This window comes from Maylandia zebra, linkage group LG6 (genome assembly GCF_041146795.1).
Source record: "Maylandia zebra isolate NMK-2024a linkage group LG6, Mzebra_GT3a, whole genome shotgun sequence".
NCBI classification, from domain to species: domain Eukaryota; kingdom Metazoa; phylum Chordata; class Actinopteri; order Cichliformes; family Cichlidae; genus Maylandia; species Maylandia zebra.
Window position 1 is genome coordinate 16,633,605 of NC_135172.1, and position 24,444 is coordinate 16,658,048.

Consider the following 24,444-nt stretch of genomic DNA (forward strand, 5'->3'; position numbering starts at 1 on the left):
GTTAAACTTCTTTTTTTAACAGCTCCATGACTGCATGACCAAAACGATGATGGATTTATTCAGAAAAACGTAATTTTTCAACCCAACACAGCCATATTTGACAAAATCCAAACTGTGAATTAGGGAGTAAATAACAGCAACAAAGAGTCAACACTCATGTTAATGAATCTATTTTATAAAATATCAACAGCAGCTCTACAAAATGTTATGCAACAGAAATAAAGCGTAACAGTTTCACATCCGATTATGTTACAGTAGTAGAGGACACAGTGGGTCCTGGTACATTTTTTTATTAAACTAAATCTCACTCTGCTCAGATGGCAGGTTCTTTGTCCCGACCCTTTCAAACTGCAGAAAACTGTATTTGTAAAAGGATCATAAGTGGAGTCTTTTCAGTCCCAGGCTGAGGGTGGCGTGATCAGTGCTGCATGTTTGTGTTCTCCGTCAGCGTGTGAGTGAGCTCCGGGTTTGGATCCCAGTTTGCCAACAGGTCGCTGAAGTCTGGCTGAGCGCTGTCGAGGGTGTGCATGTCGTGCTGCGCTGGGACGTTATAGTGCATGTGCGCGTTCTCGTCCGTGCGTGTGAGGTCCTGCGAAGGCGAGGCGCCGGTCCTGTGTGCGATGTCAAGCGTGTTACTCAGAGTGACCAGAGGGCAGCTGTGGATCGGCTCGGTCCAGAAACTGAGAGGCAGGTGCCGTTTGATCATCGGTTGGCCTCGGCCCTTGCTCGGGGCCCTGAGGTCAAACAGTTCAGCCAGGGGCCCCAGCCCACTGCTGTTGCCTTTTGCAGCCGCGGCTCTCTGCTCTTCAGGACAGGCCCTGAAGCTGTTCTCCTGCATCTCAGGACTTCCTCTCGCTATTCTCATCAGGTCGTCATAGTAACGCAGACGCCCACTGGTGGTGATGGAGATGGAGTCGCTGTAGATGTCGCACGCCTCTCGGTCACCGGAGCAGCGACCGAAATAGCGCTGCACATCGCGACTGATGATGTCGGCGAACCTCAGCAGCTGCTTGGTCACATCCAGAGCATGGTGAGCGGGGTTTAAGAAAACCTCCTCCAAACCTTCTTCCTCTTCCTCCTGAGCCTCAGATTCTTCGTCCTCCTCGTCTTCATCTGCCTGTCTCTCTTCTTCGTCTTCTCTCTCCTCTGGCTTCTCTGGCAGCGTCTTCTCGTAGGCACCGTCCTTACACGGAGAATGCTGAAAAATCATGGGGAAGTAGGCCGGAGTCGGAGCCTGGATGAGAAAGTTCCTGATGACACCTGCAGCCATGTCGGCTTCTAATCCTGGTGAGATGAATGAAGAAAGAGGGACAGTAAGAACTTGATTGGGAATAACAAAAAAAGGATAAAACGCTTATATTGAGTTTCCTTACCTTACCTAGCTGCCAGGTTTAGTGTCTGTCCAAGAATAAAGGTCTGGCCTGGGTCACTGATGGATTTGCTCGATGTGCCCTCCAGGACCGGCCCTGTATATATACCTCCGCACACGCCAGTAGGCGTGTGTGTGACTGGCGTCGGATGAGGCAGCTTCCAGGACAAATATTTGCGCGCGGGATTGGTCAAACACACATTGTTTACTTTATCACTGGGCAACCGGGGAGGGGGGCCGAAGCTAATGGACCCTCTGCTAGGGGATGATGGAGATTTGTTATCCAGACGCGGACACAAACACATCATTGCCTTTTTCCGTCCCTGTTATCAGGCTAGTTAAAGGATAAAAGAGCATGAAATCAAATCACATGCTGTTTTGACTTTTAAAGGGGAACACTTTGAACCCCCATCAGCCCACCACATGCCCCCTACGACAGCAGGCTAACACACAGGCTGGCCAGACACACTCTCCCTAACGAACGACACAGTGTAATATTCTTTAAAGCACCCAAGTAACGCGCCATCGGCCGCTGGTTGACTTGGAGGGTAAAACAGAGAAAATCAGAGTGCCCTCAAGGAATAAACTGATAAGCAGGTTAGCTGTTAGCATCTCATGGTATAAAACCACTCAACCAATTAAAGCTGACAGGGAGGAGATACTTTATCATTTATTGTCAATATACAAAAACTACAAACTCTACGGTGTTGCACCATCTTTCTATGATTTACAACTTCCCTGGTTTGTGTCGGGATTTGGCCTCCTGAGCTTATTCATTCAAAAAGATTTTAAAATAGATATTCAGATACCAGATGTCATATCACATAGTTTTAAAGTAACGTTTTAAAGACCTGCACCACCAATTGTGAAGTCCATAAAATGCCGTTCAGCCTCTCGGTTTGACATAGACCTAAAATAATGGCCACAAAGACAAAAGTAGGTTTGTTTTCAGTGCTGTTTTTCCAAAAAGCTACCAACATAAACCCATGTGCTTTTCTAACTTAAAACTTAACTCATGCATCATTAGTTCCCCAGACATGGATTAAGGCTAGTCTTGGACTAAAAGCTTTAATCAGTGGAGATTGTTACTGATTATTGACTTCGGCTTAGTCTGTGTCTATGAACCAGGCTGGTACTGCTTCAGAACAAGACTCCTTTAAAAACACAAAGAGAAAAACAAAGACAACAAAAATTAAGTTTTGCAATATGCTCTAAGTTGGTACTTACAGATAAAGTTTAAACTGAAACTTGAATTTTTGAAATCAAAAAGGAAATACACTCTTCACAGAAAACTGCACAATAATTGCAGTTGTCTCACAGATTAAGGCCAATTTGACCTGGTTTGCACTGTAACATTGTATATACGTGTCTTGCTTCTGTTTATATGTGCATGTAGAGCATTATTTAATGTGTGTGTGTGTGTGTGTTATCAGGACACCCTGACTCCCCTGGTCTGCCTGTCATCAGTATCCAGGCTTCTGTGTTGATTTTAGGGCTAAAGATCAATAGCAGCAATATGTCAGCTCTCAAGAGGCTGACAAAGAATTACACACGCTTTTAGGCACACAAGCACATAGACACGCAAAACAAACACAGTAACTTTGTGATTTGTCTAACATGTTATATTCATTATAAAAAGCACACATGCAAACTAAAGATTTTAGACCACTTTCTATGACATACATACAATAGATGTTTGTACAAGATAAATGGCAATTATCGTCAGTTGTCATTCTTTAATATTTAGTTATGATAAATAAAAATGAAGTCATCATAAAATCTTTACTTGCTTATACGTATGGCCTTTGGTAACAAACTCAAAAGCTACAGGTGTTCATGTAAAAAGGAAATTTAAAGAAGTTCAGTAGTAATGTTTTTAAAAAGTTATTATTTTTCCATTTTTAATTAATAGATGTTAGAAACATGCAAACCTTTGATAAAACGGTGAATTAAGAATGACTGGGACGTGATGTCATATCCTGTCCACTGTTTCTCCTCTGTGCACCCCGTTTTACCTGTGTTATTTTAAAATTAACTAAATAAAATAAAAAAATATTATACATATCTTTGCTGTTAATTGAAGGGAGAAAATGAACAGAATGGAATAATTTAAAAAATGTGATTACATTTTAATAAAAGTTCTTTTTAATCTCAAAGACATGAATTAAAATTACATCAAATATCAAAATAAATCTTTTTCTTTGAAAATACTTGTTTATCACACTCTGAAAACTATATTTGAGCAAAGTCAGGGACATTTTTCCCTTTCATATTTACAAAAATATAAGACTGACTGTACATTGAACATTTAGACACAGAGATGAGATTGTCCTATAACAGGGAGGAGAATTTGGGCAAAATTGTTATAGAATAATGTTGTGGGCTTTGTGAGTTTGTTTCTGTAACAGTTTAATAAATCGTCTTTCAGATAAAATCAAAAAATCATTGAAAATCTGCCTCTTTTTGTTTTTAAAACTTTACTACCTTCAAACTGAATAGTAGGAATGACCTGTATAAAACAATTATGACCAGTAAAAGACTACTGACTATCTCACTTTACTTATTATGTAAACCTACATGTGTATATCCATGTATGTACATGGTTTGTGTGCATACATTCATATAGAAAATAAATCTACTGTTATAAAATATAGAGAAAAGCATATTTGCAGGAAGAATTTACATTTCATTTCAAACACAATTGGCACAATAACTGGATGAAATTAAATCAGAGGATTTCAGAAATGCAAATGCAGGTATTTTTTTAAACTGCAACATTATAAGTATACAATCTCCTGTCCTGTAAATTAAAAGGAATTAAATTGAAGTGAGTCAGCTGAGAAAATGGAATTATTAAAAAAGATTTACTAAATTACATTCGACTTAAAAAAAATTAGATCATAACTTTTCATATTAATTTTGTTAAAATAAGATACTAAAAGATAAAAGTAGTATGTTACACTGTATTCATAGCATAAAATCACTGACATTGTAGCACTCAGAAAACATAATTTGAATGTACACTCATTTTAATATTTCTAACTATAAATGCTTTTATAGATTGTTTGTATCGTCAATTTCAGGTGTTTCGATCGCTGTTCTCAGACTTTGCCAGAACGCTGGGATCTGATCTTCATCATCAGGCCACTCCAGGTACGTCCTGGAGTTCATCACTTTCCGCAGCCTGATGAACTTTTTGGGGATGTTATTTTTGTCAATGGGCTCCAGTAGAATCAGCACAACTGCGTCATCGTTTTGATCAAACAATCTAAAATGGGTGTAGTCAAGCTCGTACTTGCACCACTCGCTTCTGACAAAGTTCTGGGAGAGGACGAAGAGCGTTCTGTGACTCTTCTCTATAGCGTCCATGATGTTGTCTACGATCCATCCTCCGGGAACAAAGTCTCTCTTGTGGAGGCAGAGTCGGAGGGGCGGTTCCGACTGCTCCAGGGCCGGGATCAGATGCGCCTCCACCCAGCCGGAGTCCATTTCACTGTAGGACACAAAGGCATCGTACTGGAGCACTCCCTTCTTCAACTTTGGCTTTCTCTTTGCTTTTAGCCATGCCCAGGTCATCTTCATGTACCACACAACGCTGAACTTATAACACAGACCTACAATGAGCACACACAGCACCAGGATGCCTAAGCAGAGCAAAGAAATCGCTAAAGCTGTGTGGCACTCAAACACTGACAGCTTCACGTCTGACACTCTCTCCCCCCTCACTGCATCGGGAGAGTCACAGATGTAAGACTTTAAGTCATGTCTAACTACAGTTTTGTGGTTCATCAAGTCATTTGTCACGAAACCTACAAAGTCACATGAACAGACGTAAGGGTTGCCAGCAGCTTCCAGGACCCTCAGGCTCTGGTAATCATGCAGGTTTTTACTGCTGAATTTGGCCAAGTTGTTGTCTTGAATGGAGAGAACTGCGAGGCTGACATATAAATGCCCATCTGGGAGATTTCCAAGCTTGTTGCCAGAGATGTACAGCTCTTTGAGAAGCGGCAACTCAATGCTAAAGACAGTCAGTTTATTTCTGGATAAATCAAGGATCTGTAGGCTCTGTGGTAGGCAGGATGTCACCTCAGGAAGAGAAGTTGACGAAAGGTTTAAGAACTTGAGACTTGCTGGCCAGGAACAAGTCGAAGGCATGCTGTCAAATGAGTTTCTACTCATGTCGAGGTTTTCCAGCTTTTCTAGTCTAGTGAAGAGTTTGCTGTTGATTGAAGACAAAATATTTTTGCTGATGTTGAGTGTGCGGAGATTTAGAAGGACATCCTCCTTTCCATAACACATCATTTCCATATGTGCCAAATCTCCGATTATGTTGTCACTGATGTCCAAAACCTCCAGGTTTGTGAAATGAATAATGGATTGACAAGGAATGGCAAACAACATAGTGTTTATCATAGATGTCCTTCTTACTGGTTTCATCATACTGTTTAAGAAATTCAGGGCAGGAAATCTGTAGAATGAATGAATATCAATGTTTTTGAAGACGATGACATCCAAGCTGTTTAGGCTTATGTGATACAGACGGACTTCCTCTTCATTTTTGAAGATGTGAGAATCTTCAATGGCAAAAAAAGTCAGATCAGAGCCCGACAAAATATTCACAAGTTGTACACAAGCTGACACAGACATGTTCACATTTTTGAAACTAAGACCTGTAGCACCACGCTCGATGGCCACGTGAAGTGGGAACATTTGCAAACTTTTGTTAAACTGTGTGTCAGTGAATGTCACTGTTGTGTTTGGATGAACAACGTCTAACAATATAGCTCGTACTACTGCTAAATCTCTGTGAAATACTCCATTGAGACTAAGTGTTACATGGCTAATGGGTCCAATTTGTCTCAGACTCCCTCTGTTAAACACTTGCAGATGATTTCCTTCAAAAACAAGTTCCTCAAGACCAAAAAGGCCAGAAAAATCCCTTTTACTGACAGACTGAAGGAAAGGTCCTCCAAAATGGAGGGTCTTCAAGCTCCTCAGTGGCAGGAAAAGGTTTCCCTGACCAAGTGTTGAATATTTGTTTCCCAAAAGATTCAAGTAGTGGAGAGAAGTCAGGTTCTGAAACCAACCAGAAGACAAAGTCTCCAACTGGTTTGAGGACAAGTCCAGTTTCTCCAAATGAGTCAGTGGGTGAAATGTGTCTTCATGGATGGTTTTGATCCTGTTGTTATTCACGAACAAAGCCCTCAAAGCGGCATATGAAAGAAAGTCATCTTTCGTTATCGTCTCCAGTGCGTTTAAAGAGAGATCGAGCTCAGTGATGAGTTTTGAAGCGGCTGCAGGGACTTCTCGAAGGTTTTGGCTCGAGCAGTCGCAGGATGTTTGTTCACAGTGGTGACACTGTTGACTGGTGAGCGCCGAGCACTGAGATACTAACAGGACAAACACGAGAAACTTCATGACTTTTTCTCCTGAGTGCCTGCAAAACACAAACACAAAATCAAACTCAGAGCTTTTCTTTCAGGTGGGGAAATTACAGTTTGACCCACTGGCAGCAGTCGAGTGATCATTAAGAAAGACGCGTCTGCAGAAAAGACATCAGGGACCACAAACGTCTGAACCAAATTCACACAAACACAAATTCTTACTTTTCAGAGGAATAAAAGAACAGTATTATATACGCGTATGCCAGTAAATCATCACAATAACACAATGTACACAATATAATCTACAATCTTTAAATAATTGTCTAATAGTTGACACTTGACTTGCTTTTCATAGTGTGGAATTTGTCTTGATTGTTATAGAGTTCAGAATGTTTCACTGAAGTAGGAAAATCATGTGTGTCTTTAATTGCATATAAACAAAGAATTTAAAAATGGAATTGGAAAATGTTCTTGAAAATGCATTCAAATTTAATGTTACTGATGTTATATTTAGTTTTTCAACATATCATTAAAACATAATAAATTCTCTGGTCAAAAAAACAAGCTTAACAGCTTTATGCCTGCACAGAACAAAATAATGAGAAAATACCTTCATAAATGTCCCGTCTTGGTCACAGTTGAAATGTCTTACACTTCTTCTGAACATTCAGAACAACTTCTGAAGTGTCCTGTGCCACTTATATTGGTTGTGGCTTAACTATTTCCCCATGTCTGGCATACATCCTGCCATATTAGGAAGTGGTGATACAGAAACAGAGTGGCAGTTTGTCTGCAGGGCTTTGGGATAAGAATAGGATAAATGGTTTCTCTGGTTTTACTGTTCAGTTGTCTGTAGAAAGCTTCCTCTATATGTTATTTGAATAAAATACATGTGCCTTCAAACGCCCAACAAAAATGTTTTTTGTTAAATATTCAAAAAGTAAAGCAAAAAAAAAGAAAAGGTGCATTTAAGTTTAAATCCTAAAAGATTAATTCCATGCCGTGTGAGAATGGGTGTGTACGCTATTGAAGAGTGTGGCTGTACTTGTCTGCACTTGTTTTGTCTGACTGGAGGAAAAAACAAAACAAGAAACTCCCTCCGTTGAACGGTTACAGTTATTTGACGGTCGCATTTGTGCTGCAATTAGCTGCTTTCAGTTTGTGACGTTAGCTGAGTGAACGCTGACCCCAGCCTAGCAGTCAAGCTTTGCACTTCAACAGGTAGCAAAAGCAGGGATGAGCAGTCACACTGCAGGCTCCTTTTCTGCCTGTTTGTGTGTCTAAAGTAGAATCACTCAAAAGTGTCTTTGTGCTGGTTTTCATCTTTTCTTTGTGCTGTGAGCTTTGTTTTCACACCTAAATACTGAGAGAAAGATCATATGTTTGCCGTCATTAGCGCAGGGATTTGTGTTGGTGTGTAGGACTGCAACCTCGAGATTTATAATGTTAAATGCTCATTATGAGACAGTGTGGTTGAGGTTATTTTACAGAGTAACATGAAAGTAATGTAATGAGTAGAATAACTAATTACTTTCTCCTGGGAGTTATTAAGCAATGTACTTTATTACTCTGGCGGAGGTGCGGTCTATGGCTTCACTGCAGGGGAAACCAAATATCAACTCTGTTAATTATAATAAAAAGCTTTGTACGAGCATGCTGTGTCATGATAGGCTGTGTGGCAGGCAGGAAAAAAGGACCTGAAATGCAGGACTCTCAAAGACGGGACTGGAACTCAAAATGCAGCTTTACTGCTGGAAAAATCTCCTCATAAATAAAACTCACAAAAATAACACAAAGTAGTGATGGCCCGCTTGAAGCTGACGCTCCGGAGCGTGTGTCGAAAAAAACAACACACTGGTTCAGAAGCACTGTGTCGAGGCTTGCTTCGTTTGGCAAAAGTCACGTGACCAGTGACGTCCGAAGCTTCATTACGCACGTAACTGCTTCGGTACCTGATTCAAACGGATATAAGGAAGTGAATCATCCACGGGATTCGTGGAGTGTGTTGATGGTGACAGATAGCGACGAGGTGATCATTCCACTGACAGATATGGAGCCAGCGAGGAAGAGAGGACGTTCTGGCGTGTGGAAATATTTTGAGTTGATTTTGCTCAATTCATTTTATCTGCCGAAGTGAAAAACTTGAAATGTCCAAAATCATGTTTTCATAATGGAAATATCATTACAGCATATGACTTTAGGAACACTTCCATGTGAATTAAAGCTAATGAAGACTACAAAAATGTATTTGACACTATACGTACATTACATTGCTACACAGTTTAGAAAATCATTTTGTTTATTGTTTTTAGGTGATAGTCTGCAGGACCCAGGAATACCTGCATATCTACCAACTTGCAGTGTAGTTCCTGCACTCCACAGCCTCTTCTGTTCCATGCAAGTGGATTTTCTCCAGGGCAGGAGAAACTATTTCTAAGAAAAGAAACAGACTCAGCCAGCGCACAGTAACACTAATCCTCTTTTTAAATGTAAATAACAAAAGGGCTACCTGACATTGATCATGTTTTTACTTTGCAAGTTCTTGATTAGGGGTGGGTTTTGATTATCGCTTTTCTGATTACAATCCATGCTAAATTGAATAAAGTGATATTGATTCATTAAAATCCCGTGTCGATTTGTAAATTAACGTTATTATGCCTGAAACGCCAGCATCTCAGGTTAAACCTCACAACATGTCGTCAAACACCATGCAGCTAAAACAGTAACTGGGAGCAGGTTTACGGATTCTGCATACAAACGTAAACACAGAGCGCGGACCCGACGCGTCAGAATCAGATTTTGGTGTGTCGTCGGGTCCGCGCTGTGTTTGCCTCTTTTTTTTTCGCTGGCTTCTGCAGCTGCAGGTTTCATAACTCTCTGTTTACATCTCTAATTAAGTCTCACATGTGTCAGCTTTCTTTTAATAGATACGAAATTATGGATATATACTGTTAAATGATCAGACTTGTAATATTTCTGACTGAGGCAAAACTTTCCAGATTCCAATCAAATTGAATCGGATCCTGTATCGAATCAAAATGATTCTACAAATCAGTGACGATGCAGCCGTACTCAGCTCCCTAAGCATTTTCCCTTTCCAGTTCACAATCAATCCCACCCCTAGGTCAAAAATATGTATAGGAATTGGCCTAATCTAATATTTTGTATGAACCTGTCCAGCTGTCCAGTGATTAAACGACAAGTAGATGGAGGCAGGACTTCACAGCAGGGGCATACTCCATAATGTGCTGTGCATTCTCATATGTATATTATATATATTGCTCACTTATTGTATTTACCAACATCAAGGAGTTATGAGCAAAGAAAGGCCACACCATAGTGCATGTTTAAATAGGGAAAGTTTATTGATCAAAATGTATTACGCAAATACGCATTACATTTTTTTCAGCCCCCAATCGAGAAAACAAAACCAATTACATGTTCAAAGCAACGGAACGGTGGCCCAATATCAGAGAGAACTCCACTCTTGAGTGAGCAGTGATAATTGAGCAGTCCGTTTTATTTTGCAGATTCAAGCTGCTCTTCAAAATTTTCACCACCAGATGTCACCGGAGAGGACTGTGTTGAAAAGCTTCGAGTAATGAACCGTTTTTCAATACAAGCTTCAGTGCTTCGGAAAGCTTCATTTGGCCATCACTAGTACGAGCATGCTGTGTCATGATAGGCTGTGTGGCAGGCAGGAAAAAAGGACCTGAAATGCAGGACTCTCAAAGACGGGACTGGAACTCAAAATGCAGCTTTACTGCTGGAAAAATCTCCTCATAAATAAAACTCACAAAAATAACACAAAGCTCTGAACAGAGAAACTAAACAGGAGTACAAGACAAACACACAGCTTACTGAGGGTAGGAAACATTAACGACGCAACAGAGAACAAAGGAAAACACAGGGCTTATATACACAGTGGAGTAATCAGGGAATAGGAAACAGGAGGGAGACACAGCTGGGAGAAATTAGGGCTAACGAGACAGGGGGAAGTAAACCTGAATACACTGACATAGGACTGAGACTAACAAAATAAAACAGGAAACGAGAAACAAATCACAAAGACGCAAACTTGACACTGAACTAAACCTAGAAGAATAATCAAAACAGCACAGCTAAAGAATCAAACCATAAATCATAATACAGAAAAATACCAAAACACAAGAAACTGAAAATGCCGTGACATGTTGAGTGTGTTAGGTAGTGACTGGGGTGGCTATTGTTACTTTTTAAGAAAAGTCTGGTGTATAATATGTGTAATAATTACTTTTTTGAGTAACAACCCCAACATTGATCACAACAAAAGAGGAAATATATGCAGCATGCAATTCATTTGCATTACTGTAATGCCTGTGATACGCTGCTTAGCATGTTAAAGTGATGGTGGTCACTCTTGAAGTGGAGCCAATGAGAATGCGATGAAGGTCCATACGAGAATCGATAAGAAATTGAATCGATAATTGATGTTAATAATGGAATTGGAATCGCTAAATTCTGTGATTCAGCTAAATCAGCTAAATTGAGAACATATATTCTGCCACCTGGCTGGCCTGCAGGGTTGCTCCACCTATGCCCAGCCAGCCCCCAGGACTGCTCTACCTCGGCTGCTAAGATTCCCTCACAGGTGGCATAATCCACCCATCTTTGTCTCCCTTTGGTGCTGGATTTTCCTTCATGGAAAAAAAAAGACAAAACACTCGTTCTTAACTTTTGTTTTGACTGTGAAAGTGTACGCAGGGACCAAGTATGCCCTACCTCTCCTCACAACTGCTTTTGAACTGCTTCAAGGTGAGACTATCTTTACTAAACTGGAAGTCTGTAACACTTATCATCACCTGGTCAGAATTAAGGTAGGAGACGAATGGAGAACAACATTCAACACCCTTTTGGACATTTTGAGTATCTGGTTATGCCAATTTGTTTGACCAATGCCCCTGCAGTGTTTCAGGCCCCGATCAACGATGTGCTACGAGATTTCAATAATCACTTTGTGTTTGTGTATCTAGATGATATCCTGATCTTCTCTAAGTCTCTCCAGGAGCACTAGAAACATGTGCGTCTGGTCCTCCAGCTCTTCTCGAAAAACTGTTCCTATATGACAGGAGAAAAATGTGTTTCTGTTAGTGCTGTCAGCGTTAATCTTGTTTAAATTATGTTAATGCCATAACCGCATTAATGCGGTAAATCTCCGTTAGCAAGTTAACGGAGATTCACCCCGTGCGTGGGGCTGCGCGGCGTCAACGCGTTAGAACCGCGATAATTCGCTAACGGAGATTTGCTGCGTTAAAGCGGTTATGGCATTAACATCATTTTAACGGGATTAATGCTGACAGCACTAGTTTCTGTGTCTCTTTTGGGATTCATTGTGGGAAGAGAGCAACTGCAAGCAGACCCTGTAAAAGTAAAGGCCGTGGTCGACTGGCCCGTACCCTCAGACAGGAGACATCTGAAAAGGTTTCTGGGTTTTACAAGCTTCTATTAGAGGTTTATTCGTGGTTTCAATGGAGTTGCGTCGCTACTAATCAGTTTAACCTCTCACAAGCACCCTTTTCAGTGGAACTCTGCAGACAGATTCAGACAGCTCTCCACTATATCCACATTCTCACTCAACCTGACTGAAGTAAACAGTTCCTAGTGGAAGAGGACACCTCAGATTCAGGTGTGGGAGCAGTCCTCACCCAACAAGACATGGAAATATTCGTCCATGTGGTTTTTTTCCCCCTCATTACCTCTCGCCTGCAGAGAGAAACTACAACTTTGGAGGTTTCATAGTCTGGACCAATCACAAGACTCTCGCATATACTAATGGACAGACTGAGCATGCTAACAAAGAGGTGGAAGTTGCTTTGGTGCATCATCTCTTCTAGGAAATTAAAGAGGAGTAGAAAACAAAAAAAAGGAAAAAACTGAGCAATTCCAGACAGGATTATATTTTCTTTTAAACAAAATTTAATACAGATGGATAAGTGAGTACTTTATTGCACCAACCCAAATTGTGTACAAAGAGCTAAACTTTTTATTCAGTCATCAAATTCCTTTTTTAGCACATTTATATGGCGAGTCAAACAGGAGGACTTTCAAATATTTTTAGAATTGCAAATTCAGATTAACAAAATCTCCAAAATTACTGTTTTAATGGTTAATTGTAGGGATTAATTGAAGAAAGTAAATATTTAAAAAAAATTATATAAATTTTATTATATTTGCTTATAATAATACCTGCTTTCAGAGTAAAGTTGGGGACATTTTAGCTTTTAGAAAATGTCAATATAAAAGTGAGTGTATATTCAAAATGTGAAATATAAGTGCTTTTATAGATTGTTTGTATCGTCAATTTCAGGTGTTTCGATCGCTGTTCTCAGACTTTGCCAGAACGCTGGGATCTGATCTTCATCATCAGGCCACTCCAGGTACGTCCTGGAGTTCATCACTTTCCGCAGCCTGATGAACTTTTTGGGGATGTTATTTTTGTCAATGGGCTCCAGTAGAATCAGCACAACTGCGTCATCGTTTTGATCAAACAATCTAAAATGGGTGTAGTCAAGCTCGTACTTGCACCACTCGCTTCTGACAAAGTTCTGGGAGAGGACGAAGAGCGTTCTGTGACTCTTCTCTATAGCGTCCATGATGTTGTCTACGATCCATCCTCCGGGAACAAAGTCTCTCTTGTGGAGGCAGAGTCGGAGGGGCGGTTCCGACTGCTCCAGGGCCGGGATCAGATGCGCCTCCACCCAGCCGGAGTCCATTTCACTGTAGGACACAAAGGCATCGTACTGGAGCACTCCCTTCTTCAACTTTGGCTTTCTCTTTGCTTTTAGCCATGCCCAGGTCATCTTCATATACCACACAACGCTGAACTTATAACACAGACCTGCAATGAGCACACACAGCACCAGGATGCCTAAGCAGAGCAAAGAAATCGCTAAAGCTGTGTGGCACTCAAACACTGACAGCTTCACGTCTGACACTCTCTCCCCCCTCACTGCATCGGGAGAGTCACAGATGTAAGACTTTAAGTCATGTCTAACTACAGTTTTGTGGTTCATCAAGTCATTTGTCACGAAACCTACAAAGTCACATGAACAGACGTAAGGGTTGCCAGCAGCTTCCAGGACCCTCAGGCTCTGGTAATCATGCAGGTTTTTACTGCTGAATTTGGCCAAGTTGTTGTCTTGAATGGAGAGAACTGCGAGGCTGACATATAAATGCCCATCTGGGAGATTTCCAAGCTTGTTGCCAGAGATGTACAGCTCTTTGAGAAGCGGCAACTCAATGCTAAAGACAGTCAGTTTATTTCTGGATAAATCAAGGATCTGTAGGCTCTGTGGTAGGCAGGATGTCACCTCAGGAAGAGAAGTTGACGAAAGGTTTAAGAACTTGAGACTTGCTGGCCAGGAACAAGTCGAAGGCATGCTGTCAAATGAGTTTCTACTCATGTCGAGGTTTTCCAGCTTTTCTAGTCTAGTGAAGAGTTTGCTGTTGATTAAAAACAAACGATTTCTGCTGATGTTGAGTGTGCGGAGATTTAGAAGGACATCCTCCTTTCCATAACACATCATTTCCATAAATGCACGATCTGCGACTGTGTTGTCACTGATGTCCAAAAACTCCAGGTTTGTGAAATGAATAGTGGATTGGCAGGGAATGACAAACACCTTGGAGTTTATCACAGATGCCCTTCTTACTACAGTCAGCATATTTTGCATAAAACTGAGTTCAGGAACACGGTAGAACCAAACAATATCAATGTTTCTGAGAAAAATGACCTCCAAGCCTTTCAGGTTTATGTCAACAAGAAAGACTTCCTCTTCATCTTCAAAGAACTGAGAATCTTCAATGGCAAAAAAAGTCAGATCAGAGCCCGACAAAATATTCACAAGTTGTACACAAGCTGACACAGACATGTTCACATTTTTGAAACTAAGACCTGTAGCACCACGCTCGATGGCCACGTGAAGTGGGAACATTTGCAAACTATTTTCAAACTGTGTGTCAGTGAATGTCACTGTTGTGTTTGGATGAACAACGTCTAACAATATAGCTCGTACTACTGCTAAATCTCTGTGAAATACTCCATTGAGACTAAGTGTTACATGGCTAATGGGTCCAATTTGTCTCAGACTCCCTCTGTTAAACACTTGCAGATGATTTCCTTCAAAAACAAGTTCCTCAAGACCAAAAAGGCCAGAAAAATCCCTTTTACTGACAGACTGAAGGAAAGGTCCTCCAAAATGGAGGGTCTTCAAGCTCCTCAGTGGCAGGAAAAGGTTTCCCTGACCAAGTGTTGAATATTTGTTTCCCAAAAGATTCAAGTAGTGGAGAGAAGTCAGGTTCTGAAACCAACCAGAAGACAAAGTCTCCAACTGGTTTGAGGACAAGTCCAGTTTCTCCAAATGAGTCAGTGGGTGAAATGCGTCTTCATGGATGGTTTTGATCCTGTTGTTATTCACGAACAAAGCCCTCAAAGCGGCATATGAAAGAAAGTCATCTTTCATTATCGTCTCCAGTGCGTTTAAAGAGAGATCGAGCTCAGTGATGAGTTTTGAAGCGGCTGCAGGGACTTCTCGAAGGTTTTGGCTCGAGCAGTCGCAGGATGTTTGTTCACAGTGGTGACACTGTTGACTGGTGAGCGCCGAGCACTGAGATACTAACAGGACAAACACGAGAAACTTCATGACTTTTTCTCCTGAGTGCCTGCAAAACACAAACACAAAATCAAACTCAGAGCTTTTCTTTCAGGTGCTGGTGTGACACAATGTAATAATGAAACAGCCATGCTAACAGCTTTGGAGCACAGCTGGAGGCTTCGTGCTAATGTCATAAAGTAATGTGGTGGGGAAATGGTGCTAATGTCATATCAGGCTTGTTTTCAACACTTTAAGAAGTGGTGGAATATGAGATTCACATCATACATGTGTTCTGTTGACATCTGTAGCACTCTGTGATGCTGTCATATCAAAATCTCTGAGGAATGTTTACAGTCTCTACAAAATCTTTAATCTGTGCATTTAAAAAAGAAAAGAAAATAATGGAATTGGTAAATATTCTTGAAAATGAATTTAATCTTAAGTTTTTTTTTGATATTTTTATTTGTTTGTCATTGCATCGTTTAAACTTATTTAGAGGTGGCAAAAGTACAGACTTTCTTTACTTAAGTAGAAGTACTGATACAGGTGTTAAAACATACTCCAGTAAAAGTTAAAGTACTGAAGCAACGTTTTTACTCAAAAGTGAAAATGCACAGTAAAACTAAAAAGTAGCTCCTTTAAGGACAATTCTACGAGCCATTTTCTTTGTTTTGCTATATTAATATATTTAAAAAATAATATGAATACATGAGCATACAAATGTTATTCAAATCTAAATTGTAATTGTAGTGGATGTACTCAGCTTGAATCTGTTATCTAGGACAGACGCAGTGAAAATAACTATTTTCTGTTCCCTACATTGTAGAGGCTGACTTTGCTTCCACACCTAAACAGTAAAGTGAGCACAGTCAAGGGTTACAGTGGGATTCAGCAGATGGGGGAACACTAAGATCTGTGTAGTTGATCAGCACAGGGAAAAGAATCACAACTCACAATAATTTCTAATATGAGCTTTGGAGAAGTTTCTTTATATACAGGCTGTGATCAGCAGCCCTTCTGCTCTTTGTGGAGTCACACAAGTGAATTCAGCAAGATGTCAACAGATGTTTCACAGATGTCTTTGCTTAGCTCCATTTCCTACACTGACACTATACACTTTATACCTATTTTAATACTAGACGGTTGATATAAAGTCAGAATTCAATGAATGTATCTAAGCATAATCAGCTTAAATGCAAATTGATCTCTGCGACACTAGATTTGCAGTTTATCAAGCGTCACTGAGTCCTTACCTTTAAACCTAACCTCTCCTGTCCTGTCCTCTTACATCTTTCTCCATCTCTGAGTGAAGTTTGCTCTTTTTCTTTTCTCTGCCTGTAAAATACAGCAGCTGGACCTTTAGCTAGCAACACACAGTGAGACAAACTGAACACAGACAGTTTGTGTGTTTGCTGATGTTTGTTGAACTGATAGAAATGTTGCACTTCTGCCACTTAAAAAAAACCCTCGTTCCCCTTTTTCTTCCTCGCTAGCTATTTTTTGACTTCGTTACTTCCCACCTCTTAAATTAACTGATCTAAAAACAGGTTTAATCGGGTTTAGAAGAGAAATGAAGAAAAATAACTCAATAAATCTTGCTGTGTTCCTCACAGGTGAAATGTCCCGTCCTCCTTCTGCACAGCCAGGATATTGACTGCTTTGTAAGGGCCCTCCACTACTTCTGTTTGCCTAAATTATGTCTTCATGCCTCACACTGGTCCATATTCAGAAGTAGAGACAGAGAAATAGAGTGACAGTTTCCCTGCAGGGATTAGAGATAAGAAGAACAGAAGCTAGGTCTTAGTTTCTCTGGTGTCTCATTTCTTTCATATATTTTGTCGAGCATTTGAATAAAATGTGTTTATGTTCAAGTGCACAAGAAAAATGACAATTGTTAAATATTCACAAAACATAAAGGGAAGAAAAAGACAAAAGGTGCAGTTAGGCTTAGGTCATAAAGACTTGACTCCATCCTGTGTGAGAATGAGCCTGAAAGAGTGTGACTGTAGCACTTGTTCATTGTGTTAGATTGAGGGACTAAAGTTAAATAAACCGCAAGTAATCCAAAATTAATCTGTGTCAGCGCCAGCTTTCAGCCAACCTCAGCCCTCCTGTGATCAAATAAAGAAAATGAATTTTATAATCACTAACAATCAGCATTCATTGTTGTTTGTTAGTGTTTGTTCACTTGCTGAAGCTTTAAAAATAGTTCTGTAACAGTAATATCAATATGGACTTGGGAAGTTGCTTACTTTGACCAAGATTGCAACATTTTAAGAGCAAAGAATCTGACACGTGTCAGCATTTAGACAACGGGAAATTCAAGTTCTACTTTTTTTCTGCATGATGGGAAAGTTTTAATGTGGACTTCCACAAAAATTTGTTGTGGTCAGTAAAAGCAGAGCACTGCTGCGGAAAGATGCTGTTAGGGAAATACAGCTTCATCCACAAAAACTGCTTATTAACCTTTATAACGGTTTGACTGAACTGCACTTAAACTCTGCTGCTATGTTTTAGGTGTGGTACGTCTTTCCAGATGTGCAAGATGTCAATTCCATATGCATTGATGCATCCACATAGCGTCAGAGATGCAGAGTTTTGCACTGGGAATAATAAGAAGCTGGATAGTCTCTCATCTTCAGTGGAGAGGGCAGAGGATCCAAGTTTTTCAAAAAGAATTGCAAATGTTGTTTTGTCTTACGTCAGAACAGTTTTCCAATTTGCCTCAGTTCATATTAATTAAAAATAAAAACAAAATAATGGTTTGTGGCATTTGCAGATCACTGCATTCTGCTTATATTTACATTTTACATGCTTTTCAGCTACTGGAGACAAACTGAAGGCAGAGACTCACAACCAGTAAGCAGCTGACGGTAGCTTGCACCAAAGGCGAAGCAGAGCAAATGGTGATGTCAACGTGTTCTACCCTTCCAGCAATCACTGACTGAAAACTTTCATACAAGTATTAAAAACAATCTTTATTATAACAAAAATTATATTTTTTTCCAATTTCTTTTGAAAATGGGCAATTTGGATAAAAATGACTGTAAGTGATACTTTTATTCAAGCCTTGAATTAAAGCTGAAACTCTACGCTTGCCTTATTTGATTTTAAATCCATTGCGGTGGTGCACAGAGGCAAAATTACAACACAAAATGTGTCATTGCCCAAAGATCTTGAGCAACTGATTATATAATCACTTTTGTTTGAGTTTTTCACATATACATAAATTGTGTCAGTTACAGGTTTTGGTACTTATGATAACTTTGAAACATTCCAGTGAACAAAAACAAAAAGATCATTTTGCCTTTTTTAAATCTTTATTGTATATAAAACCATTATGACCTGTAATAGACCACTCACTTACCTCTCGTTAGTTTTTATGTCAACCTACACTAGAGTACACGCATTCATGGAGGGAAAGAAAACTTCAAAAGAAAGAAAAGAACAATTCCTGAAACATTCAAACTAAATTAGCACAATACTGAAAGATATATGAGTAATATGCAGCTCCAACCCAAATTATGTACAAAGAGCTAAGCATTTTTTAGCACATTTATATGACAAGTTAAGAGAAAGATTTTAAAAGGATTTCAGAAATACAAGGGCAAGTTTTAAAAGATTCTAAAATGATCCATATGCACCCTTCTGTACTTTGTTTTTACTGTCAAATGAAGGGAATTCTTGAGAAAATTGAGTTTTTAAAAAAGATTGACCAAATTACATTCAAAATACGCCATGCTGTCTTTGATAATACTCTTAAAATATCATACTACAATATAATAATCTTAAAATATATTTGTAGCATAAAGTCCCTGACATTGTAGCGCTTAGAAAATGTAAATTATGTGTTTGTACAATCAAAATTGTAAGTATAAACCCTTTTATAGATTGTCTTTATTATCAATTTCAGATGTTTTCATCGCTGTTCTCAGACTTTGCCAGAACGCTGGAATGTGATCTTCGTCGTGAGGCGACTCCAGGTACGTCCTGGAGTTCATCGCTTTCCGCAACCTGATTTTGACAAAGTTCTGTCAGAACGGCAGTTCCGGCTGCTCGACTGCTGGCATCACCTTCGTTTAACCCCACAACGCTGAACTTATAACACAGACCTGCAATGAGCACACACAGCACCAGGATGCCTAAGCAGAGCAAAGAAACCGCTAAAGCTGTGTGGCACTCAAACACTGACAGCTTCACGTCTGACACTCTCTCCCCCCTCACTGCATCGGGAGAGTCACAGATGTAAGACTTTAAGTCATGTCTAACTACAGTTTTGTGGTTCATCAAGTCATTTGTCACGAAACCTACAAAGTCACATGAACAGACGTAAGGGTTGCCAGCAGCTTCCAGGACCCTCAGGCTCTGGTAATCATGCAGGTTTTTACTGCTGAATTTGGCCAAGTTGTTGTCTTGAATGGAGAGAACTGCGAGGCTGACATATAAATGCCCATCTGGGAGATTTCCAAGCTTGTTGCCAGAGATGTACAGCTCTTTGAGAAGCGGCAACTCAATGCTAAAGACAGTCAGTTTATTTCTGGATAAATCAAGGATCTGTAGGCTCTGTGGTAGGCAGGATGTCACCTCAGGAAGAGAAGTTGACGAAAGGTTTAAGAACTTGAGACTTGCTGGCCAGGAACAAGTCGAAGGCATGCTGTCAAATGAGTTTCTACTCATGTCGAGGTTTTCCAGCTTTTCTAGTCTAGTGAAGAGTTTGCTGTTGATTGAAGACAAAATATTTTTGCTGATGTTGAGTGTGCGGAGATTTAGAAGGACACCAATGCCATAACACATCATTTCCATAAGTGTCAAATCTCCGATTATGTTGTCACTGATGTCCAAAAACTCCAAATCTGAGAAATGAATAGTGGATTGGCAGGGAATGACAAACACCTTGGAGTTTATCATAGATGCCCTTCTTACTACAGTCAGTATATTTTGCATGAAATGGAGTTCAGGAACACGGTAGAACACGTTAATATCAATGTTTTTGAAGACGATGACATCCAAGCTGGTCAGGTTTATGTGATGCAGACGGACTTCCTCTTCATTTTTGAAGATGTGAGAATCTTCAATGGCAAAAAAAGTCAGATCAGAGCCTGAAAAAATATTCACAAGTTGTACACAAGCTGACACAGACATGTTCACATTTTTGAAACTAAGACCTGTAGCACCACGCTCGATGGCCACGTGAAGTGGGAACATTTGCAAACTTTTGTTAAACTGTGTGTCAGTGAATGTCACTGTTGTGTTTGGATGAACAACGTCTAACAATATAGCTCGTACTACTGCTAAATCTCTGTGAAATACTCCATTGAGACTAAGTGTTACATGGCTAATGGGTCCAATTTGTCTCAGACTCCCTCTGTTAAACACTTGCAGATGATTTCCTTCAAAAACAAGTTCCTCAAGACCAAAAAGGCCAGAAAAATCCCTTTTACTGACAGACTGAAGGAAAGGTCCTCCAAAATGGAGGGTCTTCAAGCTCCTCAGTGGCAGGAAAAGGTTTCCCTGACCAAGTGTTGAATATTTGTTTCCCAAAAGATTCAAGTAGTGGAGAGAAGTCAGGTTCTGAAACCAACCAGAAGACAAAGTCTCCAACTGGTTTGAGGACAAGTCCAGTTTCTCCAAATGAGTCAGTGGGTGAAATGCGTCTTCATGGATGGTTTTGATCCTGTTGTTATTCACGAACAAAGCCCTCAAAGCGGCATATGAAAGAAAGTCATCTTTCATTATCGTCTCCAGTGCGTTTAAAGAGAGATCGAGCTCAGTGATGAGTTTTGAAGCGGCTGCAGGGACTTCTCGAAGGTTTTGGCTCGAGCAGTCGCAGGATGTTTGTTCACAGTGGTGACACTGTTGACTGGTGAGCGACGAGCACTGAGATACTAACAGGACAAACACGAGAAACTTCATGACTTTTTCTCCTGAGTGCCTGCAAAACACAAACACAAAATCAAACTCAGAGCTTTTCTTTCAGGTGCTGGTGTGACACAATGTAATAATGAAACAGTAGTGATGTGCGATACCACTGATTTCCTTTCCGATCCGATACCAAGTAATATTCAGGGTGGTATCGACGATACTGATCCGATACCGATACTTTGTACAAAACGGATTTTATTTATTGTATCTCAAATTATAGTGTCATAATGATTACAGGACATCAGAATACCTTCTTCTTATCACTTAATAATGCAGAGTTCATCATATAGAAATAAAAAAACTAAAGTTGTGTGCTATTTGAACACCTTGCCTGCCTGGAGGACTAAAGGACTCCGTGAGAGACTCTCACCCTAGCAGCACCTGTCCCTCTCCTCCTCTTTAGTTCGCCTCAACATACGCTCGTCATATTTTGTGATATGATTTACTCTGAGGTGTTTGACAAGGTTAGTGATGTTGCCACAACCATACATGCCAACCCTCCCGATTTTTCCGGGAGAATCCCACCTTTCTCCAGATTTTCCACCCGGACAACAAAGTTGAAAAACCATATCGCAGAATTCATAGCGCGGCCCAGCCAATTCCAGTTTCCAACAATGACGGCAGCGACTTAGTTTTAATATCACTCTTATTTCTCTTTCTGGGTCGCAAAAAAACTTTTAACATATTTTCAGGTGAGAATGTAGCTGTGTAAACTTCAAATATCTGAGCCGACCGACACATCGTCTTCAAACCCCCGCGGTCTTTCACCACTCGGGTTAAACATGATATATAAGTCACTTTGATAACTTAAAAATGTTATTGTTTGGCTTTTTCAGTGTTTTATTTGTTCGTGAGTAAATCGGTTTGGCTGAGATTAAAGTTATTAGATTAGATTAAATTAAATTAAACTTTATTATTCCCTCGGGAGGGTTCCTCCACACAGCTGAATAAACGTCAAACAGAAAACTGATTAAACAGAAGAGTTTACGTCAGTGTCCGGTTATATTTTAGACAGCAAGGAGCAGACGGCAGAGTTTCACTCCACCGAGGGAGCTCGTGACGTACTACCCGGCTTTCTTTAGACCGCGAAGGCCGGTCCTCAGGTGGAAGCAGCCTCTGAATTTGGACACCCCCGCTGTTTCCGGGCCGGCCAATAATAACGGTGACATTTAACGTATTTTATCCGATAAATAAACCCTGTAAAATATATTTATCCGCCCAAACAGCCCTTTTGAATGTCTCCCTAATTCTGAGGTCTCAAGGTTGGCAAGTATGGCCACAACACCTCACTTTTTTTGCCACATTTATTGCAAACCACGGCTCAGCTGTTTGTGGAGGTAAAATACATCCGCACAATTACGCTCAGCCATTGTTGTGAGTGCGCACGCCAAGGGGCTGCGAGACATTTATACAGCCGTATTTCGCACATGACTATGAAAGGCGGAAGAGGAAGTAGTTCCTTTGAATGTAGGCAATCCGAATGTTATAGTTTCTTTCCACTGTGTTCCTGTTAATGATAAACTACAAATTTACTCTAAATTACTAAAATATCGATATTTTAATGTGAGAATCGATTCTAGAACATAAATGATTGGTATCGGAGGAATCGATATTTCAGGATCGATCCGCACATCACTATGAAACAGCCATGCTAACAGCTTTGGAGCACAGCTGGAGGCTTCGTGCTAATGTCATAAAGTAATGTGGTGGGGAAATTACAGTTTGACTGTTTGACTGATCATCAAATAAACTCTAATGCTAATGCGTGGACTAATTTTAGCAGACATCCTAAACAAGCACAGAACACACACACACACACCCACACACACACACCACAGCATTAAAATGTGTTAAATAAATGATCTAAAAACAGGTTTTACCAGCTTTAGCCCTGCACAGAAGAAAAAATGAAGAAAAAAAAAAACTTCGGTAAAAATTCGCTGTCTTACTCACAGATGAAATGTCACGTCCTCCTCCTGCACAGTCAGGACACTGACTGATGTGAAAGTGTCCTTTACCACTTCTCTTATTTGTGGCTCGATTATTTCCTTATCTCATACATTCATCCTGTCACATTAGAAGGGGAGATCCAGAAATAAAGCAACAGACATCTGAGTACAGTGAACTTACTGCCATGTTTAAGAAACCAGGTTCAGATGATTTGAGCTTTGTGCCATTTTGCATTATCCTGCTGGAAGCAGCCATTGAAAATGGGTACGCTGTGATTAACGATGCTTGATGTACTAATGGGCCCAAAGTGCGGCAAGAATTCTTTTACATTTCATTTCAGACTTTTTGTTTTTAATTCAGTTTAACTTTAGTTGCCAGAGTGGGGTTTGTCGTTTTAGCTTCGTCTTTATTGTTTGAAAATGTTTCGTTTTTAATAATTTTAATGTTATTTGTAGTTAGTTTGTTTGGAGGGTATATGTGAGAGGTAAGATTGAGGAAATCAGCGCAGACATTACAGTTGAAACACAAAAGTTGTCGAAATTTGATGACTCACAGTCTTAGAGATTCGGAGTCTCAATAAACACCTTCATCGCTGCCTCATCAGGTGAGTTAGGCTACGTCCACACTAGCTCCGCGTCCACACTAGCGTTTTCAGTCGTTTTCAGAGTTCTGCGTCCACGTTGAAACGGCCCAAAGCACCTACGTTCCAGTCCTGCGCATGCGTCACATGACTAAAATGCGTCATCGTTTTAGGAAGTCTGCGTTTTAGAGTGTCCACACTGCGACGGGGCAGCTCCGTTTTGAAATGCATGCGTTTCAAACGCTGCGTTTTTCCTTGAGGACAACGCCGTCTCAGTGTGGACGGGAGGCCAAAAAGGAGAGAAAATGATGCGTTTTCAAACGAAGTAGCCTAAGCTTTCCAAGTTCACAAAGGTTTTTCACCTAGTCTATTTTTCTTTGGTGTTTTTTTTTTTTAAAGTTTTGATTATTTATAACACCCCTGCCTCTAACCCCTGGCATCAGGGGTCAAGACATTTTCATCCAGAGAACTGAACTGACTGAGTAGTTTCTGTTTTTCGGACCATTCTCTGTCAATCCTAGAGATTTTTCCTCCAGTCTGATGCTCACTGTGAACCTGAGTCTTGTCCATGTCTGTATGTGTAAATGCATTTAGTTGTTGCCATAT

General features: G+C 40.3%; 4 protein-coding genes and 1 long non-coding RNA gene across 7 annotated transcripts; 1 reads left to right on the forward strand and 4 right to left on the reverse strand.

The window, feature by feature from the left end:
- Window positions 1-408: 408 nt before the first annotated feature.
- On the reverse strand, window positions 409-1,466 carry percc1 (proline and glutamate rich with coiled coil 1). The gene is made up of 2 exons (XM_076884765.1): window positions 1,374-1,466; window positions 409-1,284 (listed from the first exon to the last, which is right to left on the reverse strand). Exon 2 carries the CDS (start codon window positions 1,268-1,270, stop codon window positions 419-421), a length of 852 nt encoding a protein of 283 aa, XP_076740880.1. The 5' UTR covers window positions 1,271-1,284; window positions 1,374-1,466; the 3' UTR covers window positions 409-418.
- LOC143418981 (uncharacterized) lies at window positions 892-9,535 on the forward strand. The gene is made up of 4 exons (XR_013098927.1): window positions 892-1,030; window positions 1,163-1,287; window positions 4,453-4,522; window positions 9,066-9,535. It is a non-coding gene; the product is annotated as an uncharacterized LOC143418981 (long non-coding RNA).
- LOC101463793 (toll-like receptor 2 type-2) lies at window positions 4,315-7,425 on the reverse strand. Its single transcript, XM_014410858.4, has 2 exons — window positions 7,364-7,425; window positions 4,315-6,806 (listed from the first exon to the last, which is right to left on the reverse strand). Exon 2 carries the CDS (start codon window positions 6,785-6,787, stop codon window positions 4,424-4,426), a length of 2,364 nt encoding a protein of 787 aa, XP_014266344.3. The 5' UTR covers window positions 6,788-6,806; window positions 7,364-7,425; the 3' UTR covers window positions 4,315-4,423.
- A 3,420-nt stretch (window positions 9,536-12,955) lies between the features above and the next one.
- LOC106675443 (toll-like receptor 2) lies at window positions 12,956-19,126 on the reverse strand. Its single transcript, XM_024802872.2, has 3 exons — window positions 19,122-19,126; window positions 16,998-17,075; window positions 12,956-15,453 (listed from the first exon to the last, which is right to left on the reverse strand). Exons 1-3 carry the CDS (start codon window positions 19,124-19,126, stop codon window positions 13,071-13,073), a joined length of 2,466 nt encoding a protein of 821 aa, XP_024658640.2. The 3' UTR covers window positions 12,956-13,070.
- LOC106675704 (toll-like receptor 2) lies at window positions 18,649-23,970 on the reverse strand. 3 transcript variants are annotated; one of them, XM_014410875.4, is made up of 3 exons: window positions 23,812-23,970; window positions 23,262-23,375; window positions 18,649-21,318 (listed from the first exon to the last, which is right to left on the reverse strand). In XM_014410875.4, the coding sequence occupies exon 3, from the start codon at window positions 21,297-21,299 to the stop codon at window positions 19,296-19,298; it is 2,004 nt and encodes a 667-aa protein (XP_014266361.3). In that variant the 5' UTR covers window positions 21,300-21,318; window positions 23,262-23,375; window positions 23,812-23,970; the 3' UTR covers window positions 18,649-19,295. The 3 variants fall into 3 exon arrangements, with proteins under 3 accessions (XP_014266361.3, XP_076740881.1, XP_014266362.3); XM_076884766.1 differs by lacking the exon at window positions 23,262-23,375; XM_014410876.3 differs by lacking the exon at window positions 23,812-23,970 and having other exon boundaries at window positions 23,189-23,275.
- Between the last annotated feature and the right edge of the window lie 474 nt (window positions 23,971-24,444).

Bases quoted from the DNA above. Each gene is read 5' to 3' on its own strand.
- percc1 (XM_076884765.1), bottom strand. From the start codon at position 1,270: ATGGCTGCAGGTGTCATCAGGAACTTTCTCATCCAGGCTCCGACTCCG.
- LOC101463793 (XM_014410858.4), bottom strand. From the start codon at position 6,787: ATGAAGTTTCTCGTGTTTGTCCTGTTAGTATCTCAGTGCTCGGCGCTC.
- LOC106675443 (XM_024802872.2), bottom strand. The intron at 15,454-16,997 runs GTGAGGAACACA...TGTGTTTTGCAG, and splicing joins GAGGACGGGACATTTCACCT to GCACTCAGGAGAAAAAGTCA.
- LOC106675704 (XM_076884766.1), bottom strand. From the start codon at position 21,299: ATGAAGTTTCTCGTGTTTGTCCTGTTAGTATCTCAGTGCTCGTCGCTC.